Here is a 24,501-nt window from a genome sequence, read left to right on the forward strand (position 1 = left end):
AACAGCATCCACAAGAAAGTTCTTGTCAGCAGAATGTGTGACAGTCTAAAATAAGAAGCTATATAAATGTCCGTCAACAGTAGGATGGATAAATGGTGGTGTATTTATACAGTGAAATGCTACAGACGAGTGAGGAAGAATGAATATTGCTGCACACGACAATACAGAGAAATCTCACAAGGCACAAAGCTTGTCTCACCATACAAAGTTGAGCAATGCAAACCTAACATGCTATACAATCCCATTCCCATAAAAGCAAAGACCGAATTTCCATGTAAGCCAGGATCTGGCTCCTGTGAGCAGGGAGGAGACTGGGACAGGGAGGAGGTATGGGGGGTGTTCAGGGATCCTGGCCAAGATCTCTTTCTCGATCTGGACAGAGGTTACACAGATGTGTTTTTAATCATCATTCGCTAACCTGTAAGTTTATGTGTTATCCATTTATTTGTATCTGTTACATTTTACAATAAAAATGGTTTAATAATATGGGAGTGACTTACATTTTCTTCCAGCCCCTGGAAATCCCAATTTCCTACCAGGCAGGAGACAGATTTTGAACATTTGATTCTCCTACCTTGGAATCTATCATCCCATAGCAGTGGCTGTGGACACTAAGACATACCTTTTTGTTTTTGGTTCGTGATTGTCAAACTACAAAAATATGCTATTTGTAAATTCAAGAACTAAAATCACTGCAGATGGTGACTGCAGCCATGAAATTAAAAGACACTTGCTCCTTGGAAGAAAAGCTATGACCAACCTAGACAGCATATTAAAAAGCAGAGACATTACTTTGCCAGCAAAGGTCCATCTAGTCAAGGCTATGGTTTTTCCAGTGGTCATGTATGGATGTGAGAGTTGGACTATAAAGAAAGCTGAGCACCGAAGAATTGATGCTTTTAAACTGTGATGTTGGAGAAGACTCTTGAGAGTCCCTTAGACTGCAAGGAGAACTAACCAGTCCATCCTAAAGGAAATCAGTCCTGAATATTGATTGGAAAGACTGATGTTGAAGCTGAAACTGAATATTCATTGGAAAAACTGATGTTGAAGCTGAAACTCCAAAACTTTGGCCACCTGATGTGAAGAACTGACTCATTGGAAAAGACCTTGATGCTGGGAAAGATTGAAGGTGGGAGAAGGGGATGACAGAGGATGAGATGGCTGGATGGCATCACTGACTTGATGGACATGAGTTTGAGTAAGTTCTGGGAGTTGGTGATGGACAGGGAAGCCTGGCGTGCTGCAGTCCACAGGGTCACAAAGAATAGGATGTGACTGAGCGACTGAACTGAACTGAAATTCAAGAAAGGTGAACTTTGTAAAAGCTACATGGTTCTCTAGACGAGGCTCTTTCTAATTAAAAAAAACTCCCCAAACGTGCCGGATCCTGTCTGCTCCCTCGACAGAGACACATTGGCATCATTGTCACATGCTCTGACAGGTCACAAAACACAGCACTTCCACTTTACACTGAGATGTTACGTTTGGGAGATGCTGATTCATTCTGTGCCTGAAACAGAACTGGAATTAATCTGTTCTTCTCTCTCAGCATGTGTGAGGGGTCAGATGCGGGGGAGCGGTGGGGGTGGGGGTGGCAGACCTTGGTGCCTCAGCCTTTTGCACTTTTCCTCAAACACAAGCACAGGGGACCCAAGCTAGGGCGGCAGTTCCCTTGGACTCCTCTGTCACTTGGCTTTCGCTTCTGCTCCCTGACCCAGAGGAGCAGTGCCCTTCCCAGACTTTTTTCAGAGAAAGTTCTGGGGCAAGGCAAGGACACATATTCTGGAGCTCATGGAAGGGAGTCTCAATTTTCTGATCTGCAAAAGGGATACGACGCAAAGTCCATCCGTGAAGACAGCACCTGCCTTGAGGACTGATGATCAGGATTACGGACTTCCTAGATGGCCCTGTGGTAAAGAATTTGCCTGGCAATGCAGGAGATTCAGGAGACTTCAGTTCGATCCCTGGGTTGGGAGGAGCCCCTGGAGGAGGGCATGGCGACCCGCTCTAGTATTCTTGCCTGAAAAAATTCCATGGATGGGGAGCCTGGCAGGCTTGTCCATGGGGTCACAAAGAGTCAGACACGACAGAGCAACTGAACACACACACAAACACACAGCACAGGGCAAACACTTCATAAACGCTGGCTGTTATCATTGCAGAGGCTGGGAAAGGTAGTGTGGCTCTCACAAAGGCTGCCTATGGCTATTTTCCTTCCAGGAACTGAACATTTTGGAGAAAAGGTAGTTTGGTTCCATTTGTCTGCAGGGTAGGGAGAAGGGAGGTAAGGAAGGGTGCCCTTCCCAGCAGAGGCAGGAGAAAGCCTGGTGGAGCAGTGTGGGGTGAGCTACAGATTTGGGGAAGCAGAGGAGCAGTAGGGGGTCACCCCAACAGGGTGGGGTGGGGCGGGGTGGGTAGACTTGGGCAGGCAGAGGCTCAGTGCCTCATGAAGGAGGAGTCAAGACCCAGCAGTCTGGACCAGCAAGGCATGAATGTGACCAGCTCCGAAGATGTCCTGATCACGGTGGGTCATGACTGAGTAAATAAAACATCCTTCCAGGATCCCACAGGCATGGCCCGGCTCTCCACCGAGTTTCAGTTCATCACGGGAACCGGAAATGTTCCCCGGCAGGGACGGTACCCTACGTGTTCTAAGACACACAGTTACCTGCTTCAGAGTAGGGTATGCCCAGGATCCTGGGACAGAACAGTGCAAGGTCACAGGTCAAGACACAGGTCAAGTCGGGTCTCTTAAAAATGGGAAGTAGGTGGGATCGAGGGTCAAGAGCCTGGGCACCACCTGCATTGGGCCACTCACCAGCAGTGTGACCAAGGGTGACTCTCTTCCTCTCTGGGGCTTCACTCTATCTGCACCCGGAAGACAGGAGATGCCAGAGACACGTGTGTGGAGGGGCACACTGGGTCCAGATCTTTCTCTCTCCCAGAGCCATGCCCTTTGCCACATAGCCTTGACATGTTTTCCCCAGAAGAGTGGGAAGTACCTCCCTCACCCTTTAACTTTGGGTCAGTCACATGACCTGCATTGGCCAACAGAATGAAGTGGAGGCCAAGTGGGCTAGTTTGGAGGCTAGTTCTCTGCCATTGCTAGGAGAACATCTCCAGGCCAGCCACTGGTCCCAGGAGGAGAGGAGAGACAGGAAAGCATGGTCAAGTTGTGTCAGTCATTCCTAGATCAGCCAACTATTGGCAGACACACAGACCCTGGGGATACATCACTGTCATTTTGGGCCACTGGGTTTTGGGGTGTCTCACTGCACAGCCTGACTGCAGTCATAATTATGTGATTCCACGCCAGATGGAAGGGGCCCTAAAGGTAAAAGCTCTGGTGTAAAGGTGTCTTATTCTCATGGGTTCATGAGAACCAGCATACATGGGTTCATCCTGCAAATATCTCTTGAGCACCTACTGTGGGCCACAGCCACTGGGTGAATGAGGCTGACATGGACCCTGACTTTAGGGAGCACAGCCCAGGATGGGGGCAGGCATCACAAAGGAACTCATGGTACACTATGGCAAGTGTGATGGAGGAGAGGCTGGGAGCCCTAGGGACAGACCAGGGGACCTAGTTGATCTGGAAGGACTCCCCAAGGAAGTGATGTGTAAGCTGAGAAAAGAATGAGAACAAGCCAAACTGAGAGGCAGGAGGAAACAGTATTTAAGCAGCAGAAGAGCATGTGCCAAGGCACTGTGGCAGGAAGGAGCAGGTCACCTTCGGGGAGCTGAGGGATGTCTGAGGTTGGCTGAAGAGCAGGGAGCAAAGGACGTGGCTCCAGACAGGTGGTAAGTGGAACTTGTCATGCGGGCCTTGTGGGCTAGGTCAGGGGGTCTTATGGCCCAAGCAGGGTGGGCCTCATGGACCAGACAAGGTTGGCTTTGGGGCATTATGTCACATGGGTCTTATGAGTCAGGCCATGTGAGCACTTCATGGACCAGGCTGGGTGGTCATCACGGCCAGGTTAAGGATGCTGGATTTCATCCTGAGAGCTATGGGTAGCGTTCCAGGGTATTAAGTGGGTTCTTTCATATGGTCAACCTACAAAGAAGGTAGCTAAGAATTCCTAGATCATAGAGGTAAAGTGATATCATTTCACCAGTGACCAGGCCTCACAGCTGGTACACGGCTGGGTCAGGCCCACAGCCTGACCTGGGTGACTCTTATCTTACCTGCACTTTTGTACTTCTTTGCAGGGAAATGAACTGACTGTGAAAATTACTAAAAGGAGAGGACAGGTATAATTGAGTACTACATGGTAACCTGAGGGCATGGGCACATTTTACTATATTTACTGTAAATAAAGAAAACACAAATTAATTACTCTACTTATCGTTGTTGTTGACAACTGTTGATCAGTTGTGTCCGACTCTTTGCGACCCCATGAAAGGTAGCCTGCCAGGCTCCTCTGTCCATGGAATTTTCCGGGCAAGAATACTGGCCTGGGTTGCCATTTCCTCCTCCAGGGCGTCTTCCTGAGTGAGTGAAGTCGCTCAGTTGTGTCCGACTCTTTGCGACCCCATGGACTGTAGCCTACCAGGCTCCTCCCTCCATGGGATTCTCCTGGCAAGAGTACTGGAGTGGGTTGCCATTTCCTTCTCCAGGGGATCTTCCTGACCCAGGGATTGAACCAGGGTCTCCCGCATTCCAGGCAGACACTTTAACCTCTGAGCCACCAGCATCTTCCTGAACCAGGGATCAAATCTGCATCTCCTGTATTGGCCAGAGGATTCTTTACCACGAAGCCACCTAGGAAGCCCACTTACCCTATTAGCCTTATTGAAACAAAAAAGTCACACTCCTGTAGTTTGCTACCATAAGGCAGATGTGAAAGTGCTAGTCTATTTTTTCTCAGACTCACACTTAGTGACGAGGTATCACACTTTAACCTTGATAAACGACCATGGAATGGACTCGCCCTCTATAGCAGCCAGTGAAATCCTCTTTCCAGGGACAGACAGCACCTATATGGTGCCTACACTTCTGTCAACTTTCTTCCCAAGATCTACTTCCAATAGAACACTGCCCCCAAGTCATTGTTTTGGTATTTTCTCCCAAACCTAATATCTTATACTCTTTGAAAAGTTGTTTCCCATATGTGGTAGACAAAATAATGGCTCCCCAGGATGCCCATGCTCTAATCCCTGGAAACTTTGAAGGGTCCACTTTACACAGTTCAAGATTTCACAGATGTGATTAAAGGATTAAAAGGACCCTGAGATGAGATTATCCCGGATTATCTAGGTGAGTCCCACATAGATAATTCCAAGGGTCCTTGTAAATGAAAGCAAAAGAGGGAGGCAGTCAGAGTTGACAGGAGATGTAGGATGGGACACGGACACAGGAGAAGCCCAACTATGGCTTGGAGATGGAGCAAGGGACCACGAGCCAAAGAATGCAGGTGCCTCCAGCAGCTGGTAAAGGCAAGGACACGGATTCTCCCCTGGAGTCTGCAGAAGGAGCACAGCCCTCCTGACACCTTTGTTTCAGCCCAGTGAGACCCATTCTGACCTCCAGAATCATAAGGTAATCGCTTCTGTGGTTTTGAGCCACTACATTTGTGGTAGTTTATTCTGGCAGCAAGAACACACCATCTTCGGGGCACCACTGATTGCATGACACAGTCACGGATTCATTCATTCACTCATTCACTTACTCATCAGCATTGACTGATTGCCTGCAATGTGTCATCCCCAGCTGCATTCTGCAGAACATGCCACAGCAAGCCAGAGGAACGTGGCTTTCGGCTCTATTTTAATAAGACTAGTAGAGTAACTGGACTTCCCAGGTGGCTCAGAGGTAAAGAATCCACCTGCTAAGGCAGGAAATGCAGGAGGCTGCCAGCAAGGACTGCCTGCCCCTTCCCTTCCCTTGTCAACCGAATTGCTTCTCCCCACCTGAACATTAGGGCCCTTGGCCTGTATCCCAGACTCCCCAGCTGTGTGACCTTGAACAGAATTTCCGTGCTGCGCAGGAAAGAGTTGCCCTGGCTAATGGAGAGGCCTGGCCTTAGTCTTTGCTTCCTAGGAAGTGACCTCTAAGTTCTTCGAATGTCCTGCTTGATAAGAGGGTCTCTGTTTACCTGGGGACCTTGGGCAGCTTCAGACAATCTATGACCATGATGTGATTTAGGGTGGGGCTCGTGAGCCATGTGGCATCAGCTCCTCCTGCAGAGGGTCTGGGGGTTAATGTGAGCCATGCTGGTGGTCAACCATATCTACGTGACTGAGCCCCAGCAAGAACTAGGGATGCTAAGGCTTGGGTGAGCTTCCCCGGTTGGCAATGCTCAGTATGTAGTGTCAGACACAGTTCTGGGAAGAAGTTAGTGCTGTCCACAACTTCACTGGGACAGGACAACTGGGAGCTTCCTGTTTGACTCTAGACTCTGCCCACATGCCTCTTCTCTTGGCTGACTTTGATCTGTAGCCTAAACGGTAACCATGAAAACAGCTTTCACTGAGTCTTTCCAGAGCAGGAGTCCCAGCTTCTGGGATCTAATACCTGATGATCTGAGGTGGGGCCGATGTAATAATGACAAAAACAAAATATACAATAAATGTATGTGCTTGGATCATCCCCAAACCACTCCCCTCGATCCCCCTCTGGAAAACTGTCTTCCACAAAACTGGTCCCTGGTGCCAAAAACGTTGGGGACCGATGTTCTATAGCTTTGATCTCCCTTGGACAGCAAGGAGATCAAACTCGTCAATCCTAAAGGAAATCAACCCTGAATATCCATTAGAAGGACGGATGCTGAAGCTGAAGCTCCAATACTTTGGCCACCTGATGCAAAGATTTGACTTATCAGAAAAGACCCTGATGCTGGGAAAGACTGAAGGTAGGAGGAGAAAGGGGCAACAGAGGATGAGATGGTTGAATGGCATCACCGACTCAATGGACATGAGTTTGAGAAAACTCTGGGACATCCTGAAGGATGGGGAAGCCTGGAGTGCTGCAGTTCACGGGGTTGCAAAGAGTCAGACATGACTGAGCAGTTGAACAACAACAAAAAAACAAGTACTGTTCTATAGAACTGAAGAACTTGAGGGTGGTCTTGGGGACCTCTGGGTTTGCATTTGATATCAGAAGTGAGGGTGATTTTCTTTCTGGCTTACTTCACTCTGTATAATCGGCTCCAGTTTCATCCATCTCATCAGAACTGATTCAAATGTATTCTTTTAATGGCTGAGTAATGCTCCATTGTGTATATGTACCACAGCTTTCTTATCCATTCATCTGCTGATGGACATCTAGGTTGTTTCCATGTCCTGGCTATTATAAACAGTGCTGCCAGTCTATGTCCGATGCAGGATACGGCACGCTTGGGGCTGGTACATGGGGATGACCCAAAGAGATGTTGTGGGGAGGGGGGTGGGAGGGGGGTTCATGTTTGGGAATGCATGTACACCCGTGGTGGATTCATGTCAATGTATGGCAAAACCAATACAGAATTGTAAAGTAAAATAAAAAATAAATTAATTAATTAATTAAAAAAAAAAAAAGAAGTGAGGGTGATCTTGGGGACTGAAGGAAGGTTGCATGGCTCAAGGTAAACTGGAATTAAAACTCCCCTTCAGGTCCTCCTCACCATTCTAGGCAAAACAAAGAACTCTCTCATCCGAAGAAAAAATAGTCATTAGGTTGATTATGCCCAGCTCCAAGCCGGCCCAGCCTCTGGCCAATCTCTAGAACTCCTTGCCCCAGCCGTTTAAGAGATAACTACTCCCAGCAACTTTGGAGAAGAACAGGCCCCCTTAAGACAGTAGCTTTCTACATACATGCCTATACATACTTACTCTTTTCTTAGATAAGTGCAGCAGCTCGCTATCTGACTGCTGCCCCTTCTCACCTCATTAAAGGTGATCTGATCCTGTAAAGTGCCAGTCTCATTGTTTTTCTGAACCTCGCCTACTCTAACTCTGTACCGTACAGGGACTACTCCCAAACACGTCACGAGTGTCTGTCATTATTATTTCTGCTTTCTTCAAAGACAGAGTTTCACTTTTTCTCCTCTCTTCTTTGCCCTAACTTCCTGTGAGAACCTGAAGCTGTGAGAGCTGACCTTGGCAGGGCTGTTATCCTACATACCGAGGAGCTCTTCAGGAGACAGCATGGGGAGGACAGGCAGAAATAAATAAACAAATCAGCAGGTCTCTGGGGCACCTGTGAAGCGACGCGACGGTGGCAAACTCAGTGTCTGTCATTATCAGGGAGACTCTGGGCTCATTTCAGGAACCCCTTTAAGAGTCACCAAGGCGTGTAATTTATAGGCATCCATCTCAGTCAAACTGAAAATTTAAGAGGACAAGAGACCGTGGAAAGTTAGAAAAATGCACTTTTCTCTGCAGCCTGAGCACTGGTAGGTGGTGATCAAATTCATCTCGCAGTCACCATGCCTACACTATCTTGATCAGTGTCCAGAGAAAGGGGGGATTATGTCTCCGTGTGACCAGGTCTAGGAAAGAGCCAGCAGACTGCAAGGCAAGTCCCCTCGCGAGCGTGATTGGTGCAGACACACGCTTCCAGATGGTGAGTGATAATAACCAGGCTCATGACAACAGATTTTTAAGTGCTCACTGTGTGCCACACACATTTCTTTCTATATGCTTTGCACATGTGAACTAATTCAAACTTCTGAATAGCCATAGGAAAAAAATTTATTATCCCCACTTGAAGAGGAGACCCAGATGTTGACCATCAAAATAGACCCCCATCCCATGCCTTCTCACCACCTCCACCAGTGTCATCCAGGCCCAGACCCCCAGCGTCTCTTGTCCGGACCCCTGCAGAGCCTCCCCAGGGATCCCTGCTTCCACTTTTGCCCCCTACAGTCCGTCCTCTACACAGAAACCAGAGGATCCTTGGGAAACACAAGGCAAGTCACTTCCCCACTCAAAACACGCTTGAAACTTCCCTTCTTACTCAGAAGTCAATGCAGGGACTTTCCCAGTGGTGCAGTAGTTAAGACACTGAGCTTCCAATGCAGGGGGCGTGGGTTTGATCCCTGGTCAGAGAACTAGATCCTGCATGCCGCAACTCATGATCCATGATGCCACAAGAAAGATCGAAGATCCTGCATGCTACAAGTGAGAGCTGGTACAGTCAAATAAATATAAAAGAAGGCAACGCAAATGTTTTTGGATGGACTGCAAGGCCCTCCAGGATGAGGCTCTGAGCTCAGCCCATTCCTGCTTTCCCCTCCCTCATAGCTGCCACACTGGCCTTCCTGCTGGAACCCCACACGTGCCCCTCAAACTTCATAAAAATGAAGTTTTTTTCTTTGGTTCACTGTTGAGGCCCCAGTGCTGAGACTGTGGGTTGCCCAAAGCAGTGCTTGATCATATTCACTGAACAAATGAACTAACAAGCTCTCAAGCTTACAGCTGGCTGGTGAGGAAGCCACACTCTCACTGGGCCCTGGATCCAGACTCGGGCTTACCACCCCTGGGCTCAGGGCCTCTTGCTCAACACGCTCAGTGAGCAGAAGGGGAGGTGTTAACTGAGCACCAGCCGGTGCAGGCCCTCAGCCCAGCCCCCCTGCACTCTGTGCTGCCACAAAGGCCAACAGGCTTTCTGTCTCCATCTCCCAGATAAGGAAAAGTGCTCCAAGAGGTTAAGGCTCTCCTCGCTCAACGTCGCCCACCCAGGAACGTCCTCGCCAGCATTCCAGTCTTCCAACTGGCTTCTTTCCACTATACCAGAGGATTTCAACCTTGTTCTTTTAGAAATATCAGGTAAAGCAGTTCCCAATACCCAAGGCAATGAGTTCCACATTTAAGGGATGTAAACTTAACCAAAGTTGCCCTTAACCAGGAGACTTCCCAGATGGTGTAGCGATAAAGAACCTGCCTGCCAATGCAGGAGAAATAAGAGATGCAGGTCCAGTCCCTGAGTCAGGAAGATCCCCTAGAGGAGGGCACGGCAACCCACTCAAGTATTCTTGCCTAGAGAATCCCACGGACAGAGGAGCCAAGTGGGTTACAGTCAATGGAGTCGCAAAGAGTCGGACACGACTAAAGTGACTTATCACGCATGCACATATGGAACCAGAGGGCTCTATGTGAAATGACTGAGAGCCAAAGAATTGATGCTTTTGAACCGTGGTGTTGGAGAAGACTCTTGAGAGTCCCTTGGACTGCAAGGAGATCCAACAGGTCCATCTTAAAGGAAATCAGTCCTGAATATTCATTGGAAGGACTGATGTTGAAGCTGAGGCTCCAACACTTTGGCCACCTGATGCAAAGAGCTGACTTATTTGAAAAGACCCTGATGCTGGGAAAGATTGAAGGTGGGAGGAGAAGATGGCATCATGGACTCAATGGACATGAGTTTGAGTAAACTCTGGGAGTTGGTGATGGATAGGGAGGCCTGAGGTGCTGCAGTCGTCAAAGAGTGGCAAAGAGCTGGACACGACTGAGCGACTGAACTGATGTGAAATGACAACATGAATAATAGGAAACAGCTCTGCACTGACTCTGGGGGAGAAGCTGGCACAGGCCTCTGGCCATTTCTTTCAAAAGCACCTGCACAGAACTACCAACACCCCTTCACCTTGCCCCCAACCCCTCCTAACACAGGGCATTTCTAAGTGCCTCTTCCTGAGACAAAACTCCAGCAGGGACCGCCCCTTGCTCACACCCACTGGCCTCTCCTCATGTTAGAAACAAGGGTGTCTTTACCTCCTTGACCAGACTTTAACGGGCCAGCAGCTAGACCAGCCACGGTAAAGCCAAATGTGCAGCATCCTAAGGGTGTTGCTGGAGGGATGAGGCTGTGGTCACATCAGCATCATCAACAGATCTTTATTAGTAGACAACACTGTACTGGTGGCCGCCCACTGAGACCGGCCAGGCACTGGTATGTGTATTTCCTCCTCATAGCAGTAACCGAGTGCTTTCCCCTGGCTTTGCGGAGGAGGAAAGCGGCATTTAGTTGACCAAAACTTTAGATTCTAATCCCAGCTCAAGGGAGGAAGTGACAGCCTGCTGGACACTAACTCCTGCTGGGCGAGAGCACAGATGGGCACAGGGGTCCTGGACATCATCAGTGGCAAGTGCCCCTGAGTCATAGCCAAGACTCTCGCCCCTTCCCCACCAAAGCAGTGGTCCTCAAACTCTGCTGTGCATCCGGATGTTATTAACATGGAGGAAACTGAGACACAAGTGAGATAACCTGCTTCCAATTGCACAGCTGGTCAGTGGCTGGAATGGGACTGGCCCCTAGGCCGTCTGGGTTCAGAAACTTGTCTTCACTGCTGTAGTCACAGCCCACACTCACCAGCACGGGTCATGGTGAGCACAAGAGCACTGAAGTTGGAGAGACTTACTTTAAATCCCATCTTACTACAGCAGGCTGGCTGTGGGACCTAAGTGGGATGGTGGAGCCGGCTCAGAGAGGTTATATAACCAACTCACAGTCAAACAGCATGTGAGGACCCAGAGGGGGACTAGAATGCAGTATCCTCACTCCCAGCCCAGGGACTTGAGTCCTGACTCCCTTGGGGATGGTGTTGTTCCTTTCTTGCCTGGGAATCTTGGGCTTTGACAAATTGAATCCCACCTGGCTGTTTTCTCAAGAAGACCCTTCCTGGCACCTCACCTGCGAAAGAAGGAAAATGCAGTTTTTGCCTCACAAGAGTCTCATGAGGATGAAATGATGAAAAACTCAGAAAGCACTTACGACAGGGGCTGGCCTTGAGCAAAGCTGGCTCTGGCATCAATGTCCTGGGGTTGCCAAAACAAAGCACCCAGACAACAGGAGCCTATTCTCTCACAGATATGGAGGCCAGAAGTCAGAAGTCAAGCGGTCAGCTTCTTCTGGAGGCTCTAGGGGGACCCCTCCTGCCCCTTCAACTTCTGGAGGCGCCAGGTGTTCCTTGGCCTGTGGCTGCATCACCCTAGTCTCGGCCTCTGTCTTCACACGGCTGCCTCCCTGTGTCTGTGTCCTCATGATGACCATCTCGTAAGGACACCAGTTATCAGATTTAAGGCCCATGCTAACCAAGAATGATCTCTTCTCCACTAACCACATCTGCAAAGCCCCCCTGCTTCCACACTAGTTCACATTCTGAGGTTCCTGATGGACATGAAATTTGAGGTTCACTGTTATGGATGGAATTACATCCCTCCAAAATTCATATACTAAAGCCCTAACCCCCACTCTGACTATATTTGGAGATACGGCCCTGGAGGAGAGAGTGAAAGTAAAGTGACGTCACAGGGGGAGGTCTGAATCTGATGGGACTGGTGTCCTTGTAAGAGGAGGAGACGCCTGAGGTTTCTCTGCCACGTGAGGGCACGGTGGGCAGGTGGCTGTCTCCAAGCCGGGAAGAGAGGGCTCACTGGAATCCAACCCTGATGTCACCTTGATCTTGGACTTCTAGCCTCTAGAACAATGAGAAAATAAATGTTTGTATTTAAGGGCCAGGCTGCGGCACTCTGCTGTGGCGGCCTCTGCAAATTCATACAGATGCCACTGAACCCCACACAGCTGCCGTCATGATGGAGGTTGTGCTCCCTCCCCAGCCTGGGCTGCCTGCTGACTCCTGGTCCACTTGGAGCCTGTCTCCCACGTCAAAGCCTGTCTCAGGCATCACCTTCTGTGGATGGCCATCTTTGAACTGACCTTCATCCCCCCATCCCTGGCGTCTCTCATCCCTCCTCTCTGCATCCATTAGCAGAGATGTAAGGGCAGTGAACTTGGATTGGGCGTGTCCCGGGTGCCAACTACTGTCTCATCTCATGCACATTCAGTGCTCACAACAGCGCCGTGAAGAAGGGCATCACTGGCCCCATTTCACAGATAGGGAAACTGAGACCTAGAGAGGCCAAGTAATGTTCTAGAGGTTGCACTATGAGGAGGGAGGAGAGCCAGGATGCAGACTCAGGCCCTCTGGATCCAGGTGGACCTTCCTTGGGGCGCTCCCCACCAACGCGGCACATGTCACCTTCCTTCCTGACTGGGGCCACATTTCCACCTTCCCAGCAGCTCTGGGTCCTGCCTGGGGCAGGGTCTCTGCCTCAGTCATCATCGTCTCCCAGAGACCCTCTGACTTTGGATGGCTTGGGTGCTCTCTCCTGTTTTCTCAGAGCCAGCCCTCATTCCAGAGCTAAATGAGGTTGCCCAGGGAGAAAGAGATGGTGCTGGCACTCGAACCCAGGCCTCTGTTTCAAGTCTAACCCTCCTTCCTCATCACCGCTCCACACTCACGACACCCACAGACGCCAGCCTACTCTCAACGTGGATGAGCTGACTTTTAAAGACCCTTGCCTCCAGGAACACTTGGAGGTGAGAGTCCCGAACATCTCAGAAATGGAAGGGGCCTCAGATGTGACCTGGACCACAACTGCCCTCCCTGGTTTCTGCCCAGAGGGTCTCGGGGTCCCTGGCCCCCGAGGACGTGAGGTTCTCACGCAAGCCCGGATGCTGAGGTTTTTCGGCCAGTCCTACCTGGAGGCCACGTACCTGGCAGAGCGCGGCCATGGCCTGGGCAGCCCTGACATCCTCCTCTTCCTCCAGGTCACGCCGTGTCAGCCTCTGCATCTCCAGGATGTCGTGAAATGCCTGCAAGTAAAACAGAGGCTGAATCTGCAGAAAGATGCTGATTTGTTTCCCCTGAACAACCTCCCCAACTGACCCTGCCTTGCACGTTGGAAGGATATGTCACGTGATTTTCATGGCTTGTGAACTGTGGCCGAGGCCAGGACCAGTGAATCTCATCTCCAGGAAAACAAGAGACTGTGCTTTTGTTCATCCACCCAGCAGGAGAAGATGCCACCTTCCCCACCACCGCCTCCCTGCCCTGACACCCCTCTCTCCTGACCACAAGCCCCCTAGATATCATTTTCTGATTTCAGCTCCTGGGGACCACAATCCAGGTCTTGGGAGGCCCATCCAGCAAAGCCTGAACCCTATCAGGGTGGTCAGTGGCCGGCTGGGCCCCTCTGACCATGAGGCTGGCCCAGCCTTGAGGAGCCCAACAGAGCGACAGAGAGTCATGTACCAGATGCTCCAAACACAGTCAGAGAGGCACCTGGGGCCCAGGTACGGAGGGTGGACTCCTCGTAGGGGTCAGCGGAAGGGCAAGAGTCCCTGTGAGGGAGACATGTAAGCTGAGTCTTGATGGACAAAGAGGGGTCCTTGGAGGGAAGATGGGAAGCCAATCCAAGCCAGGTTCAGGGAGCAACAGCAGCGGTCACCTGGCAGTCAGAAGCCTCTGGTCTCGGTGGGAATAGAACAGGAGGGGAGCTGAGAGGGAGGACCAGAAGCCAGAGAGGGAGGGGCTAGGCAAGGCGCCAAAGTCCACGCCCGTTCACCAGTCCCTGCTCATTCAGTAGTCTGCCGCCCATTCGTTCACTCAATTATTTGTGCTTTTGTGTCCATCAGGCCTCCACTCATTGACTCATTTGTCCATGCATTCACTCATGCCTTCATTTCTTCATTCACTCACTCATCTGTTTGTCTTTTCTCCATTTATTCATTCTGTTATGTGTTCCTCTGTGGGTCCTGGAGACGGAAATGGCAACCCACTCCATTACTCTTGCCTGGAGAATTCCATAGGCAGTGAGGAGCCTGGTGGGTTACAGTCCATGGGGTCACAAACAGTCAGACATGACTGAGCGACTAACACTTTGTGGGTCCACCCATTCATTCATTTGCTCACTTATTCTTTCATTCATGCCTGCATCCACGCAACCCTTCCCTCCTCGGCCCCATGTCTCCTGAGAATCAGTGTGCACCAGCCTGGGCTGAGATCCTGGGTTGCAGAGCTGAGGCATCACTGTCTCCACACTCAGGACTCCTCCTGAGCAATGTGATGTCAGGGAGGAGGACCCAGCAATCCCAGAGTAACAAAGAGCTGTATGATCATATCTTATCACTCTCATTTCAAATGGATCTTCTCAAAGACAGAAGCAGCTCCCACCCCACTTTATGTCAAATCCCAGAAACCCCAGGCATGGGTCCTGGGAGGAGGCTCTATGGGTGGGCAAGAGCACTGAACCAGGGACCCAGGGATGAGAAGACTTCTCCTCTGTCTTTGAGGGTCCCTCAGCTGGCTTCTCACTGGGGGGCAGGGGAGGTAGCCACACTACCATGCTGGCCCCCAGGAAGGACCAGTGTTTGTGCTCTGGGCTGAGTCTGAACCCCAATATGGTCCTGCCATCCCCTTGGCAGAGCAGAGACAAGCAAATGCTTCTGCAGAGAAATAGGCAGGCCATGGCTGTCCCTAGCTTGGTCTGATTGAGTCCCAACAACCCCATTAGGTAGGCGCAATGATTTCTAATGCACAGATGAGGAAGTTGAAGTCCAAGTGGTCAGCCAGACACAGCAGCAGAGGCAATGTTCAAACCCAACACCCAAATGCTTAATGACCTTGGGCGACAAGCCAGAGACCAACAGCCCCTCCCCACACGCTCATCGACAAGGCACCATGAGGCAGAGTTCTGTGCCCTGAGAACCCCAAGCCCTGTCCTTCCAGCCTGTGCTGCACCAGTTTGTCTGTTTCCCTTCAAGCAGGGTGACATCTTGCTTCCTGCCCTCCTGGGGGTCCCCTGGTCTTTTAGTCCCAGTCAAGGCCACGAGCGCTGTCCAGCTTGCCCACCTCTCTGGTCCTTCCTGCTCAGCCCCATGTGCAGGGTCCTCCTCTGACTTGTCACCTGACCCACCAAGGGGCCCCATCCCTGTCTGTAATTGCCTGCCTCGCACCTGGGACATGCCTGTCCGCTCTGCGGAAACTGCCTGGTGATCTCCACTGTAGGCTGGGCCCTTGCCCAGCACCATTTGTGAGACGCCCCTTCCTCAGACCCTCCCATCGCCTTTCGCTCATCTCAGTGAGGGCAGTGATACTCACATCACTGGCTTATAGATGGGGAAGCTATGGATACAGAGCTCAAACGACTTGGCTAAGGTCCTGAACTGACATGTGGGATGCAAGGAGAGACCTTCTGTCTGACGGATGCCAAAGCCTCTGGCTTCCCAAGCACAGTAACAAGGACGAAGCAGCCCCTGTGGCTCCCCTGGAAGGCTATGCCTGTGGACCTGGGCGTGAGTCAGGAGCAGGTCACCTGAAGGAACTCCTCGGGGTGGGCGGTCAGCTGCTCCGAAGCCAGGAAGCTCCTCCGTTCCTCCTGTTGGGCCAGCGCAAGCCTTGCCATCTCCTCTGCCTGGCGCACCAGCGAGGCCTTGACCAGGTCTTTGCCTCTCTGGACAAACTCTGCAATTGAAACAAAACAAGGGACATTGCAGGTTGCTCGCCTGGCGAAACCTCCACTGGCTGCTTCTTCCAGTACGTGGAGTGTCAGAAACACTGGGGCAAGTCTCATTTCTTATTTTTATTTTATCATTTAGGTGCTTCCAAAAGGCTGGTGTTGTTAGGAGCTCCTCAGAGTTCCTTGTCATTTTAAGGGACCCATCCCTTGCTCATTCACAGCCCGGGGTTCAGAGCAACATGCGAGGCTTTCACCCTGACCCTGACCTGGAGAGAAATAAAGGGGCGTTTTCTTGGAGAAAAGAGTATATGTGTATGGGGGAGGGGAGGAGGGGGCACAGGGAGAGGCAAGTGACACAGGACAGAGGGCCTGAGTCTGCAGGAAGACAGTGACATTTCAGCCTGGAGTCGAGATCCAAAACCCGCCAGGGCAAGTTATTAGATCAGCAGAAGAGGAGGCGGGTGGACCGAAGCCAAGGGACCCTGCCCTGGGGGAGGTAAGCTTGAGGCGAGAGGAAGGTGAGTCGCTCTGTCTCGTCTGACTCTTTGCAACCCCACGGACTGCACAGTCCACGAATTCTCCAGGCCAGAATACTGGAGTGGGTAGCCATTCCCATCCCCATGGGATCTTCCCCAGCCAGGGATCGAACCCAGGTCTCCCACATTGCAGGCGGGTTCTTTACCCGCTGAGCCACTAAAAACAACCTCTCGGCCCACTCAGGCCCCTCAGCCTCAGAGGCGCACCAAGCGCAGTGCTGGGAACTGGGGCCTACCAGTGAGCAGGACCCAGCCTAGCTTTCAAGGTGCTCACTGTCCAGGGAAGAGAAGAAATGCGGAAGGCGAAGGAATTGTGCTGATGAGGGCTGGGGGTGGGGTGGGGGAGGAGACCCAGGCAGCGTGGGACCCCAGAGAAGGCTCCTGAGAGTGGAGACAATGAAGAGGCCAGCCAGATTCTGTTCAATTGGGCTTCAGAGGAGATGTTGGGCAAAGAGGTTGGAGAGGAGGTGAGGGCTGGGTCGCAAGGGGCTGCAGCCCTTGGAGACGTTGGTTTCCGGATCTCACCTCCCCCGACTACCCCACATGTCATACTTCCTTGGGCACTTTTCCCAGTGCAGGCAGGCTTCCTAGGACCTGAGAATCTGTTTAGCTTCTAGCACCAAAGGAAAGAGTGCAGCCAGGAGAGACCAGGGCCCTCCCTCCACCCCTGACTGTCTCCTTGTCTCCTCTGTCTTGTTCTATTTCACAGGAGCCCCACTTAAGGGGCTGCTTCACCATCCCAGCCCAGCCATTCCCTCCCACTGGTAAAGCCCCATCCACCACGTGTGGTGACCTCAAGGCCAGATGCATTCAGATTCTACGCCATCCAAAGTCCCAGCCACAGCAGGTTTCCATGTGGTCACGCATGACCACCCAGTGACACAGACATCTGTGGAACAGCCTGGTTGGAGTCCTGAGTCCCAGTACGGACAGCCTGCTCTCCAAAGGGCAGTGGGCAGGCACAGCAGAGGGGACGGAGCAATTGCAGAAGGATCAAGCCAATGGCTGCAGTGGAAGCCCGGTGCTGGAGACCGGACTGTGTCCCCAGAGTGATGAGCTGAAGTCCTAAGCCTCACATGCCTGCCTTTGGAGGCGGGGCCTATGAAATTAAATGAGGTCCTAGGGATGGGGCCCTAATCGCATAGGGCTGGTGCCTTCTAAGAAGAGGAACTCAGGCGAGAAAGCTTGCTCTCTGCCATGTGAAATGTGGTGAGAGGGTAGTTGTCTGCGAGTCAGAAAACAGGCCCACACCAGAAACCAAACTGGCTGCACACTGATCTTAAACTTCCAGCCTCCGGAACTGTGAGAAACAAATGTGTGTTGTGGAAGCCACCAGTCCACGGCATCCTGTTATGGCCGCCCCAGCAGGTAAGACACCCAGAGAAGCTGCTGGAGACCTTTAGGCACACAGATCCCCTGCCATACAGACTTCCTGACCTGGAGAGGCCCTGGCTATGCTTTCACTCAGGCCGCAGACGCACATACAGCCTTGGCTCAACACTGAGGGGCTCTCCTGCCAAGGGTCCAAGGAGGTGCAGAGGGGGTACCTGCCCTGCAGGTTTCTTCCTGAGGGTCCCACCAGTGGTGTGAGCTGGACTGTCCTGGGTGCCCCTGATGTCCTGAGCCCTGACCTGCACAACTCCCAGGGTCCAGCCCGGGAGCAGCAGCACGTGTGGGAAATAGTCATGCCCAGTTCCCACATGCCCGACCCCCAGCCACCTTCGTCCACCTGCAGCTGAGCCAGGCCCCGAGACTCTTGCGAGGCTTCTGGGCTTTGTTCTCTGAGTATTCCAGGGGGCTCTCTGTCAGCCTGAATCACTGATGATGATGGAGCAGGCAACACTGGACCCTAGGAGGCAGCCTTATTACCTCTGCTTCACGGGAGGACAATCGAGGCTCAGAGAGGTTAAGTGACTGGGGGTGGCAGCCTGGGCTAGCCTCGTCGGAGCTACTCCTGATGCCTGCAAGTGCCACCACTCCCCCATGGCCCGCAGCACAGCAAGGGGATCCAGGCACCTGGCCTGGCCTGCTCACTCACCCCTGCCGAAGCCTTCCGCCTCCTCCCAGAAGGCCTTGTGCTGCTGGGTCAGCAGGTCCTCCTTCTCCCGCCCGGACAGCTTCCCCTCGACGGTCAGCAGCTCCAGGCTGCGGGAGATGCCCGCCAGGCGGCACTTGGTCTCCTCCTGGACCTGCAGCTTCAGGAACTCCATCGTTTTGGCCACGTGCACCCGCCCCAGCGTCCTCTCCAGGGTGTCCTGGAAAAAGCAATATGGAGGGCATCAGGCTGGGACATTCAGAGTCAGTGCCTGGCCATGAGGGGCTGTTAACAGCCATGGGCTCCATCCTGGGGTCCCCAGTTCCCTGTGAGCAGAGCACAGATGAAGCTCCCGCTCTCCTGAGCTTCCTGTGTGCACGTCTCAGATGGGGACAAAGTGGTCCCTTGTGGGGATGTGGTGCGGCCGAAGCTGGATGACACGCGGAAAGCACCTGATACACGGTGAGTGCGCCACGGCGGGCTCGCTCGTCTCTGGGGGAAGCTCAATAAATGCACACAACCAAACAGGAAAGTCTACCTCCCTCATCGTCACCCCTCCCTGGTCGACAGGGCTTCTGGCCTCCACTGGATGTGGAGGAGGGCTGGGAGAAATAGTAAGGGTCACGGGACTTCCTGGCCTTCGAGCCTCTGGAAACCAGAGCGCTGGGGATTAAAGAGTTCTCCAGGTAAGACTGACGGGGAGGATGACCACAGCTGCTAGACTTTAGAACAGGTCCGCCAGCCCTACTGGGTTGTCCTTCACTCAGGACACACCCCTCGGAAAAGATGCCTCCCCCATGCAGGAAATGTCCACGAAGGGCAGAGGCGGGCCCTGCAGGTTGTGTAGAATGGGAGCCCGGGCATGGCGATAGAGTCACAGGCCCTGCGTTTCAGTGAAAGGACGCCTTTCCCTCCTGGGGTGGGCCTCCAGACCCCCGGGACTCCATGGCCATGGCCCGAGTGAGCCTCAGCGCCCTTCTCCCCATCATACCTGCAGCCCTGCCTTCTCTACATCCCTCCATTTCCTTCCTGCTGGCCTAGAGCCAGGCCCAGCTCAGGCCCTGGTCAATTCCACCTGGGCAACTGCCCTGGCTTTCCTGGCATCAAGCTGCCCCCTCTGCTCCTCCCCGCATGGCAGACGGAAGGGCCTTTCTGTGGTGCAAACATGACTCTGAAATCCCCAGGCCCAAACCCTACAATCACTTCCTTCAAAGCAAATCTAAACTCCCAGGCACAGTGGACGAGCCTTCCTGAACCAGGCCTGGCTGGGCCTCCAGCCTGGTCCCACACCCGTCCTTGCTCCGGACTGCCCAGCATGCCCAGCTCTCAGCTCTGCAGGGCCTTTGCACATGCAGAGCCGCCTCCAGAAACACCCTGCCCACGACCTCTCACTCCTCTGCCTGCCCAGCTCCTACTTATCTTTGTGGACTGTGTGGTCGCTTCCTTGGCCTTTCCCCAACCCTTCGGTCCCTCCTCCCAGCTCCACAGCTCCTGTGCCTTGTTTGGACCGAGAGCCCTGGACACAGGGGCCATAGCTGGGGCCATACCCATCTCCCAGACCTGGGCCTCACTGTTTGCTGAGCTGCACTGGTCTGTGTTGTAACAACATGTGAACAGGGCCAGGACAATGATACCCTAGTTACAGATAAGAACGCTGAGGTTTATTCCGGAAGGCCATCAAACTAGCCCAGAGACAGCGGGCTTCCTCCAGTTCAGTTCAGTCACTCAGTCATGTCTGACTGTGACCCCATGGATTGCAGCATGCCAGGCCTCCCTGTCCATTACCAACTCCCAGAGCTTGCTCAAACTCATGTCCATTGAGTCAGTGATGCCATCCAACCATTTCATCCTCTGTCATCCCGTTCTCCTCTCCCGCCTTTAGCCAGGCTTCCTCCAACTAAATAAATAAGCCTGACAGCCATCAGTGGGCCCATAACCACTAGAGGGTGCAAGAGGATAAGCGCTCAGTGCAGGAGTGGCCGGCAAGCGGTCCCACCAGGCTCCCAGGGTAGTGGAAGGTGTCCCGCGTCCAGGGCAGCCACCTCTAAGATGGTCCTCTAAGTGAGGCCCCCTGGCAGGGCAGTGACAGTGCACCCTCTGGATTTATATTTAGGGAAAGACAGGAGTGGAGAGAGGTGAGCAGGAACACAGGAGCTCAGATGGGAGGCGGGAGGGGGACAAGGACTTGCGTGGGAGGTGCAGGGGCCACTGCTGCTCTGAGTGTAGCTGGTCCTCAGATGTACCCAGCCTCAAACCTGGCTCCAGACCTGCACAGCCTTGGGCACAGTGGATGTGACTTACAGAGCGTATGTGATCATTAAATAAATCAAAATATGAATAGCACTTAAAATAGCGACCAGAAGACAGGAGGTGCTGGTGAAGGCAAGCTGCTGTCACATTTATCTACAGCAGGTGCCCACCTCTCTCCTGGCATCCTCTTTCTCTTGAATATCCCTAGAGACCGATTCTGATAACCTCTGGGGCCCTTTCTAGGGCTCTTCCTGTTCTGATATTCAGCGATGCTGTGTGTTACATTCCAACTGCCCAGGCCAGACACTCAGATGTCACTAGCCTGAGAATTTAAAATTCTCTGGAGCTTATCATCAACAGACTCCATCATACAGAAGCTACTTTTTATTTTTTGTACATAGGATGCAAGCAGAGCCAAGCCGTCCCACTTCTGTACAAACAAAGGTTATAGCTTTTTCACACATCATTACAATGATTTGTTTATATCTCTTTTCCTTGCTGACACGTGACCTGCCAGAATCCAATCACTAGCACATACTGAGCACTCCCACTGGGTCAGGCTCTGTTGTAAAGTTGCTACCAGTCATCCACTTTCTAACACTCTCAGAGCTGATGCTATTCGGATTCCCATTTTACAGATGATGAAACTGAGTTCCAGAGAGGTTAAGTTACCTGCCTAATGTCGCACGGCTAATAAGAGGCAACTGTGGAATGGGTCAGGATTCTAGCTCAAGTCTGCAGTCTATAACAGGATGTGGCACACAGTAGGTGCTCATGAAATGCTGACTGAAGTAAGGACCTACTGATAACCTGGAGAAAATTCTTCCCCTTCTTCCTCTCTGGAGTGACTGGCTAATATTTGGGCTGGTGTCAGCTAAGGATACCATTTTTTTTTCCCCCAGCATCAATATCCTGCTGATGGAATAATAATTAAGTGCAAAGAAAAAAAGAGTAAAAGGAAAAAAGTCTTTCTCCTTTGATGAGCATTCATATCAGCAGCCTTATCAAATTAAAGTCCAACTCAAAGGGGCTTGGACCACAAACCAGGAAATTTAGCGCAGGCTGAGGGATGTCATTAGACAGTATGGGGGTACCAGGTGCATTGCTTGGCTGGTCCCTCTGCTCAGAGGGAATGAAATATCTGTGTTTATCTTTCAGCAGCGCAGAGGAGAGAAAAGAAAGTACACGTACATGATAAGCAAAAGCAGACAAAGTTCTCAAATAGCTCTGTGCAGCTGGGAGTTTGTTATAATGCAGACCCTGATTCGGGAGGGGGACAAGATTCTGCATTTCTAACCAGCTCTCAGGCGACCCTGATGCTGCCAGTCTGCGGACCACACTTTGAGGAGCAGAGCAGTTTGTGCAGAAGCAGCAGGAATCTCCAGGTTCAACAGGGCCATCTCCTCTCTGAGGAGCTGAGTCTTCGAGCTGAGGGCAGGGCGGCTGCTGCAGGTTTGAGTCAGGTGTGACCTGGGCGGGTGCATGGGTCTGAGCTTATGAGTTCCCAAGGTCAGAGAAAGGGTTAATAGGTGCATAGTGTCCTGGCCTTTACATACAGCTAGGCTAGTCCAAAACTTCCATGACAAAACCCCACGGTGACTGTGAGTTTCTAAGCATTTCCCAGGGCCTTGCCTGCAGCAACTCCTGGTATGAAATTATTTCAATCAGTAATCAAAGCTCAGAGGGGTTAAGTAACTGATTCAAGATCACACAGCTTTAACTGGCTAAGCTTAGATTCAAAGTTGGATTTGGATTTGTGGATTCCTCTGAATCAGTGGTTTGTATTCCCAGTTACACATAAGAATTGTTGGGGCAGGGGAGTTTAAAACCAGCAATGCCAGGATCTTCACTTCAGACCAATCAGACTGGATTTCTGTGCAAAAGGCCTGGGGCACAGGCATTATTTTAAGCTCCCTCGGTGATGATACATGGGGCCATCAGGAGAGCTACCCAAAGCTCTGTCCACCAGTGGGCATCAATTATGACTGCTCACTGTGGTCCTGGAACCTTAAAAAACCTAGACTGATTAAGTCAGAATCTCTGGGAGAGGGTATTCAAACAGGAGTACTTTTTCAACCTCCTCAGATAACCTCAATGTGCAGCTGGAATTGAGAACCAATGTTCCATGCTATAGTGACATGGAGCTGGCAGGCTTTTCCATTAATGGAATGGATGGATGGATGAATGGATGGATGGATGAATGGATGGAGAGATGCACAGATCTCTCTGTGACTGATGGACAGATGGACGGATAGACAGATGGATAGATAAATGCCTGATGGACAGATGGATGGATAGATGGACGAATGGATGCTCTGCTTTTCTCTGGCTTCTGTATCCCCGTGTACAGTATACAGGTGTGGAACTTAATTATCCCTGCAGCCCTCCAAGCTTCTGATTTCACATCTCTAGTCTGAATATCATGTTCCCTCCCCGCCCCCTCCAGCATTACCAGAGCCTGCAAATCCTGAGAATCACGCAACAGCCCTTCGGCTGCAATCATTCTTTCTGTCAGAGTCATCGTGAGCTGTCGGGCTTTGGAGCTGGAACACTTAAATTGGTCCACCAGAAAGTGCTGGATGTTTTCCATCTGTTTCCAGAAAGCTTCCATCTGTGAAATGAGAATGAGAAGCAAGAGGTGGGGGAGAGAAAACTTATTTAAGAAAGGTATAAACCTGTCTGGTTCAGGCTTGAGCATTACTATTCACCCCTTATCACAAACTCAGATTCTAAACACTTCCACAAGTCGGAGCAAGTTATCTTGGCAACAATCACATTCTCCAGAAGTTCCTCCTCGTTCTTTTGTGGGTGCCAGTCAGTTTCAAGGCGGCTTTTCAGCAAACACCAGTGCACGGCTGATAAGGAAGGAAAACACAATGAGATCCCCCGGCTTAAGCAGCTGAAAGACAGCTGCTTAAGAAAAACAGCCTGTGATTGCTGCCTGGGATGAGGAGGGGAGGGGCTCATGAAATTCAACAGTGTCCTCCTGGAAGCTTCCGGATCTTTAAAAGGGATTAAATCCATCCTGGAAATAAAAGCATGGATGGCCATTTAAATATTAATTATTGCCCTAAAAGTACAAAAGAACAGTATGGCAGAGACGATGATAACCATAAAAACATTTTGCTTTCCAATCGTTTCCCCTTTCCTCAATCTTGGGCTTCCCTGGTGGCTCAGACAGTAACAAATCTTCCTGCAATGCAGGTGACTTGGGTTGGGAGGATCCCCTGGAGGAGGGCATGGCAACCCAGTCCAGTATTCTTGCTTGGAGAATTCCATGGACAGGGGAGCCTGGTGGGCTATAGTCCATGGGGTCTCAAAGAGTCAGACATGACTGAGCAACTAACACTTTTCTCCCCATCTTACTGAGAGCAGAGCAGGAAATCGCCAAGTGGTTTAGAGTGTCGTGGGCTAAATTTTTGTCACTGCAGCCTCCCAGAGCTCGAAGAACAATGA

The 24,501-nt window shown here is 51.5% G+C and overlaps 1 protein-coding gene across 4 annotated transcripts in view; it reads right to left on the bottom strand.

The window, feature by feature from the left end:
* The window catches only part of EVC (EvC ciliary complex subunit 1), a 91,999-nt gene that overhangs the window by 39,256 nt on the left and 28,242 nt on the right, over positions 1-24,501 (bottom strand). For all 4 annotated transcript variants that reach the window (XM_040238359.1, XM_040238360.1, XM_040238357.1 and 1 more), the window contains exons 8-11: positions 23,498-23,656; positions 18,799-19,015; positions 16,081-16,229; positions 13,481-13,579 (exon numbers count right to left, since the gene is read on the bottom strand). In XM_040238359.1, the coding sequence (XP_040094293.1) occupies positions 13,481-13,579; positions 16,081-16,229; positions 18,799-19,015; positions 23,498-23,656 (624 nt within the window). The remainder of the gene's footprint in view (positions 1-13,480; positions 13,580-16,080; positions 16,230-18,798; positions 19,016-23,497; positions 23,657-24,501) is intronic.

This window comes from Oryx dammah, unplaced genomic scaffold (genome assembly GCF_014754425.2).
Source record: "Oryx dammah isolate SB20612 unplaced genomic scaffold, SCBI_Odam_1.1 HiC_scaffold_3, whole genome shotgun sequence".
NCBI classification, from domain to species: Eukaryota; Metazoa; Chordata; class Mammalia; order Artiodactyla; family Bovidae; genus Oryx; species Oryx dammah.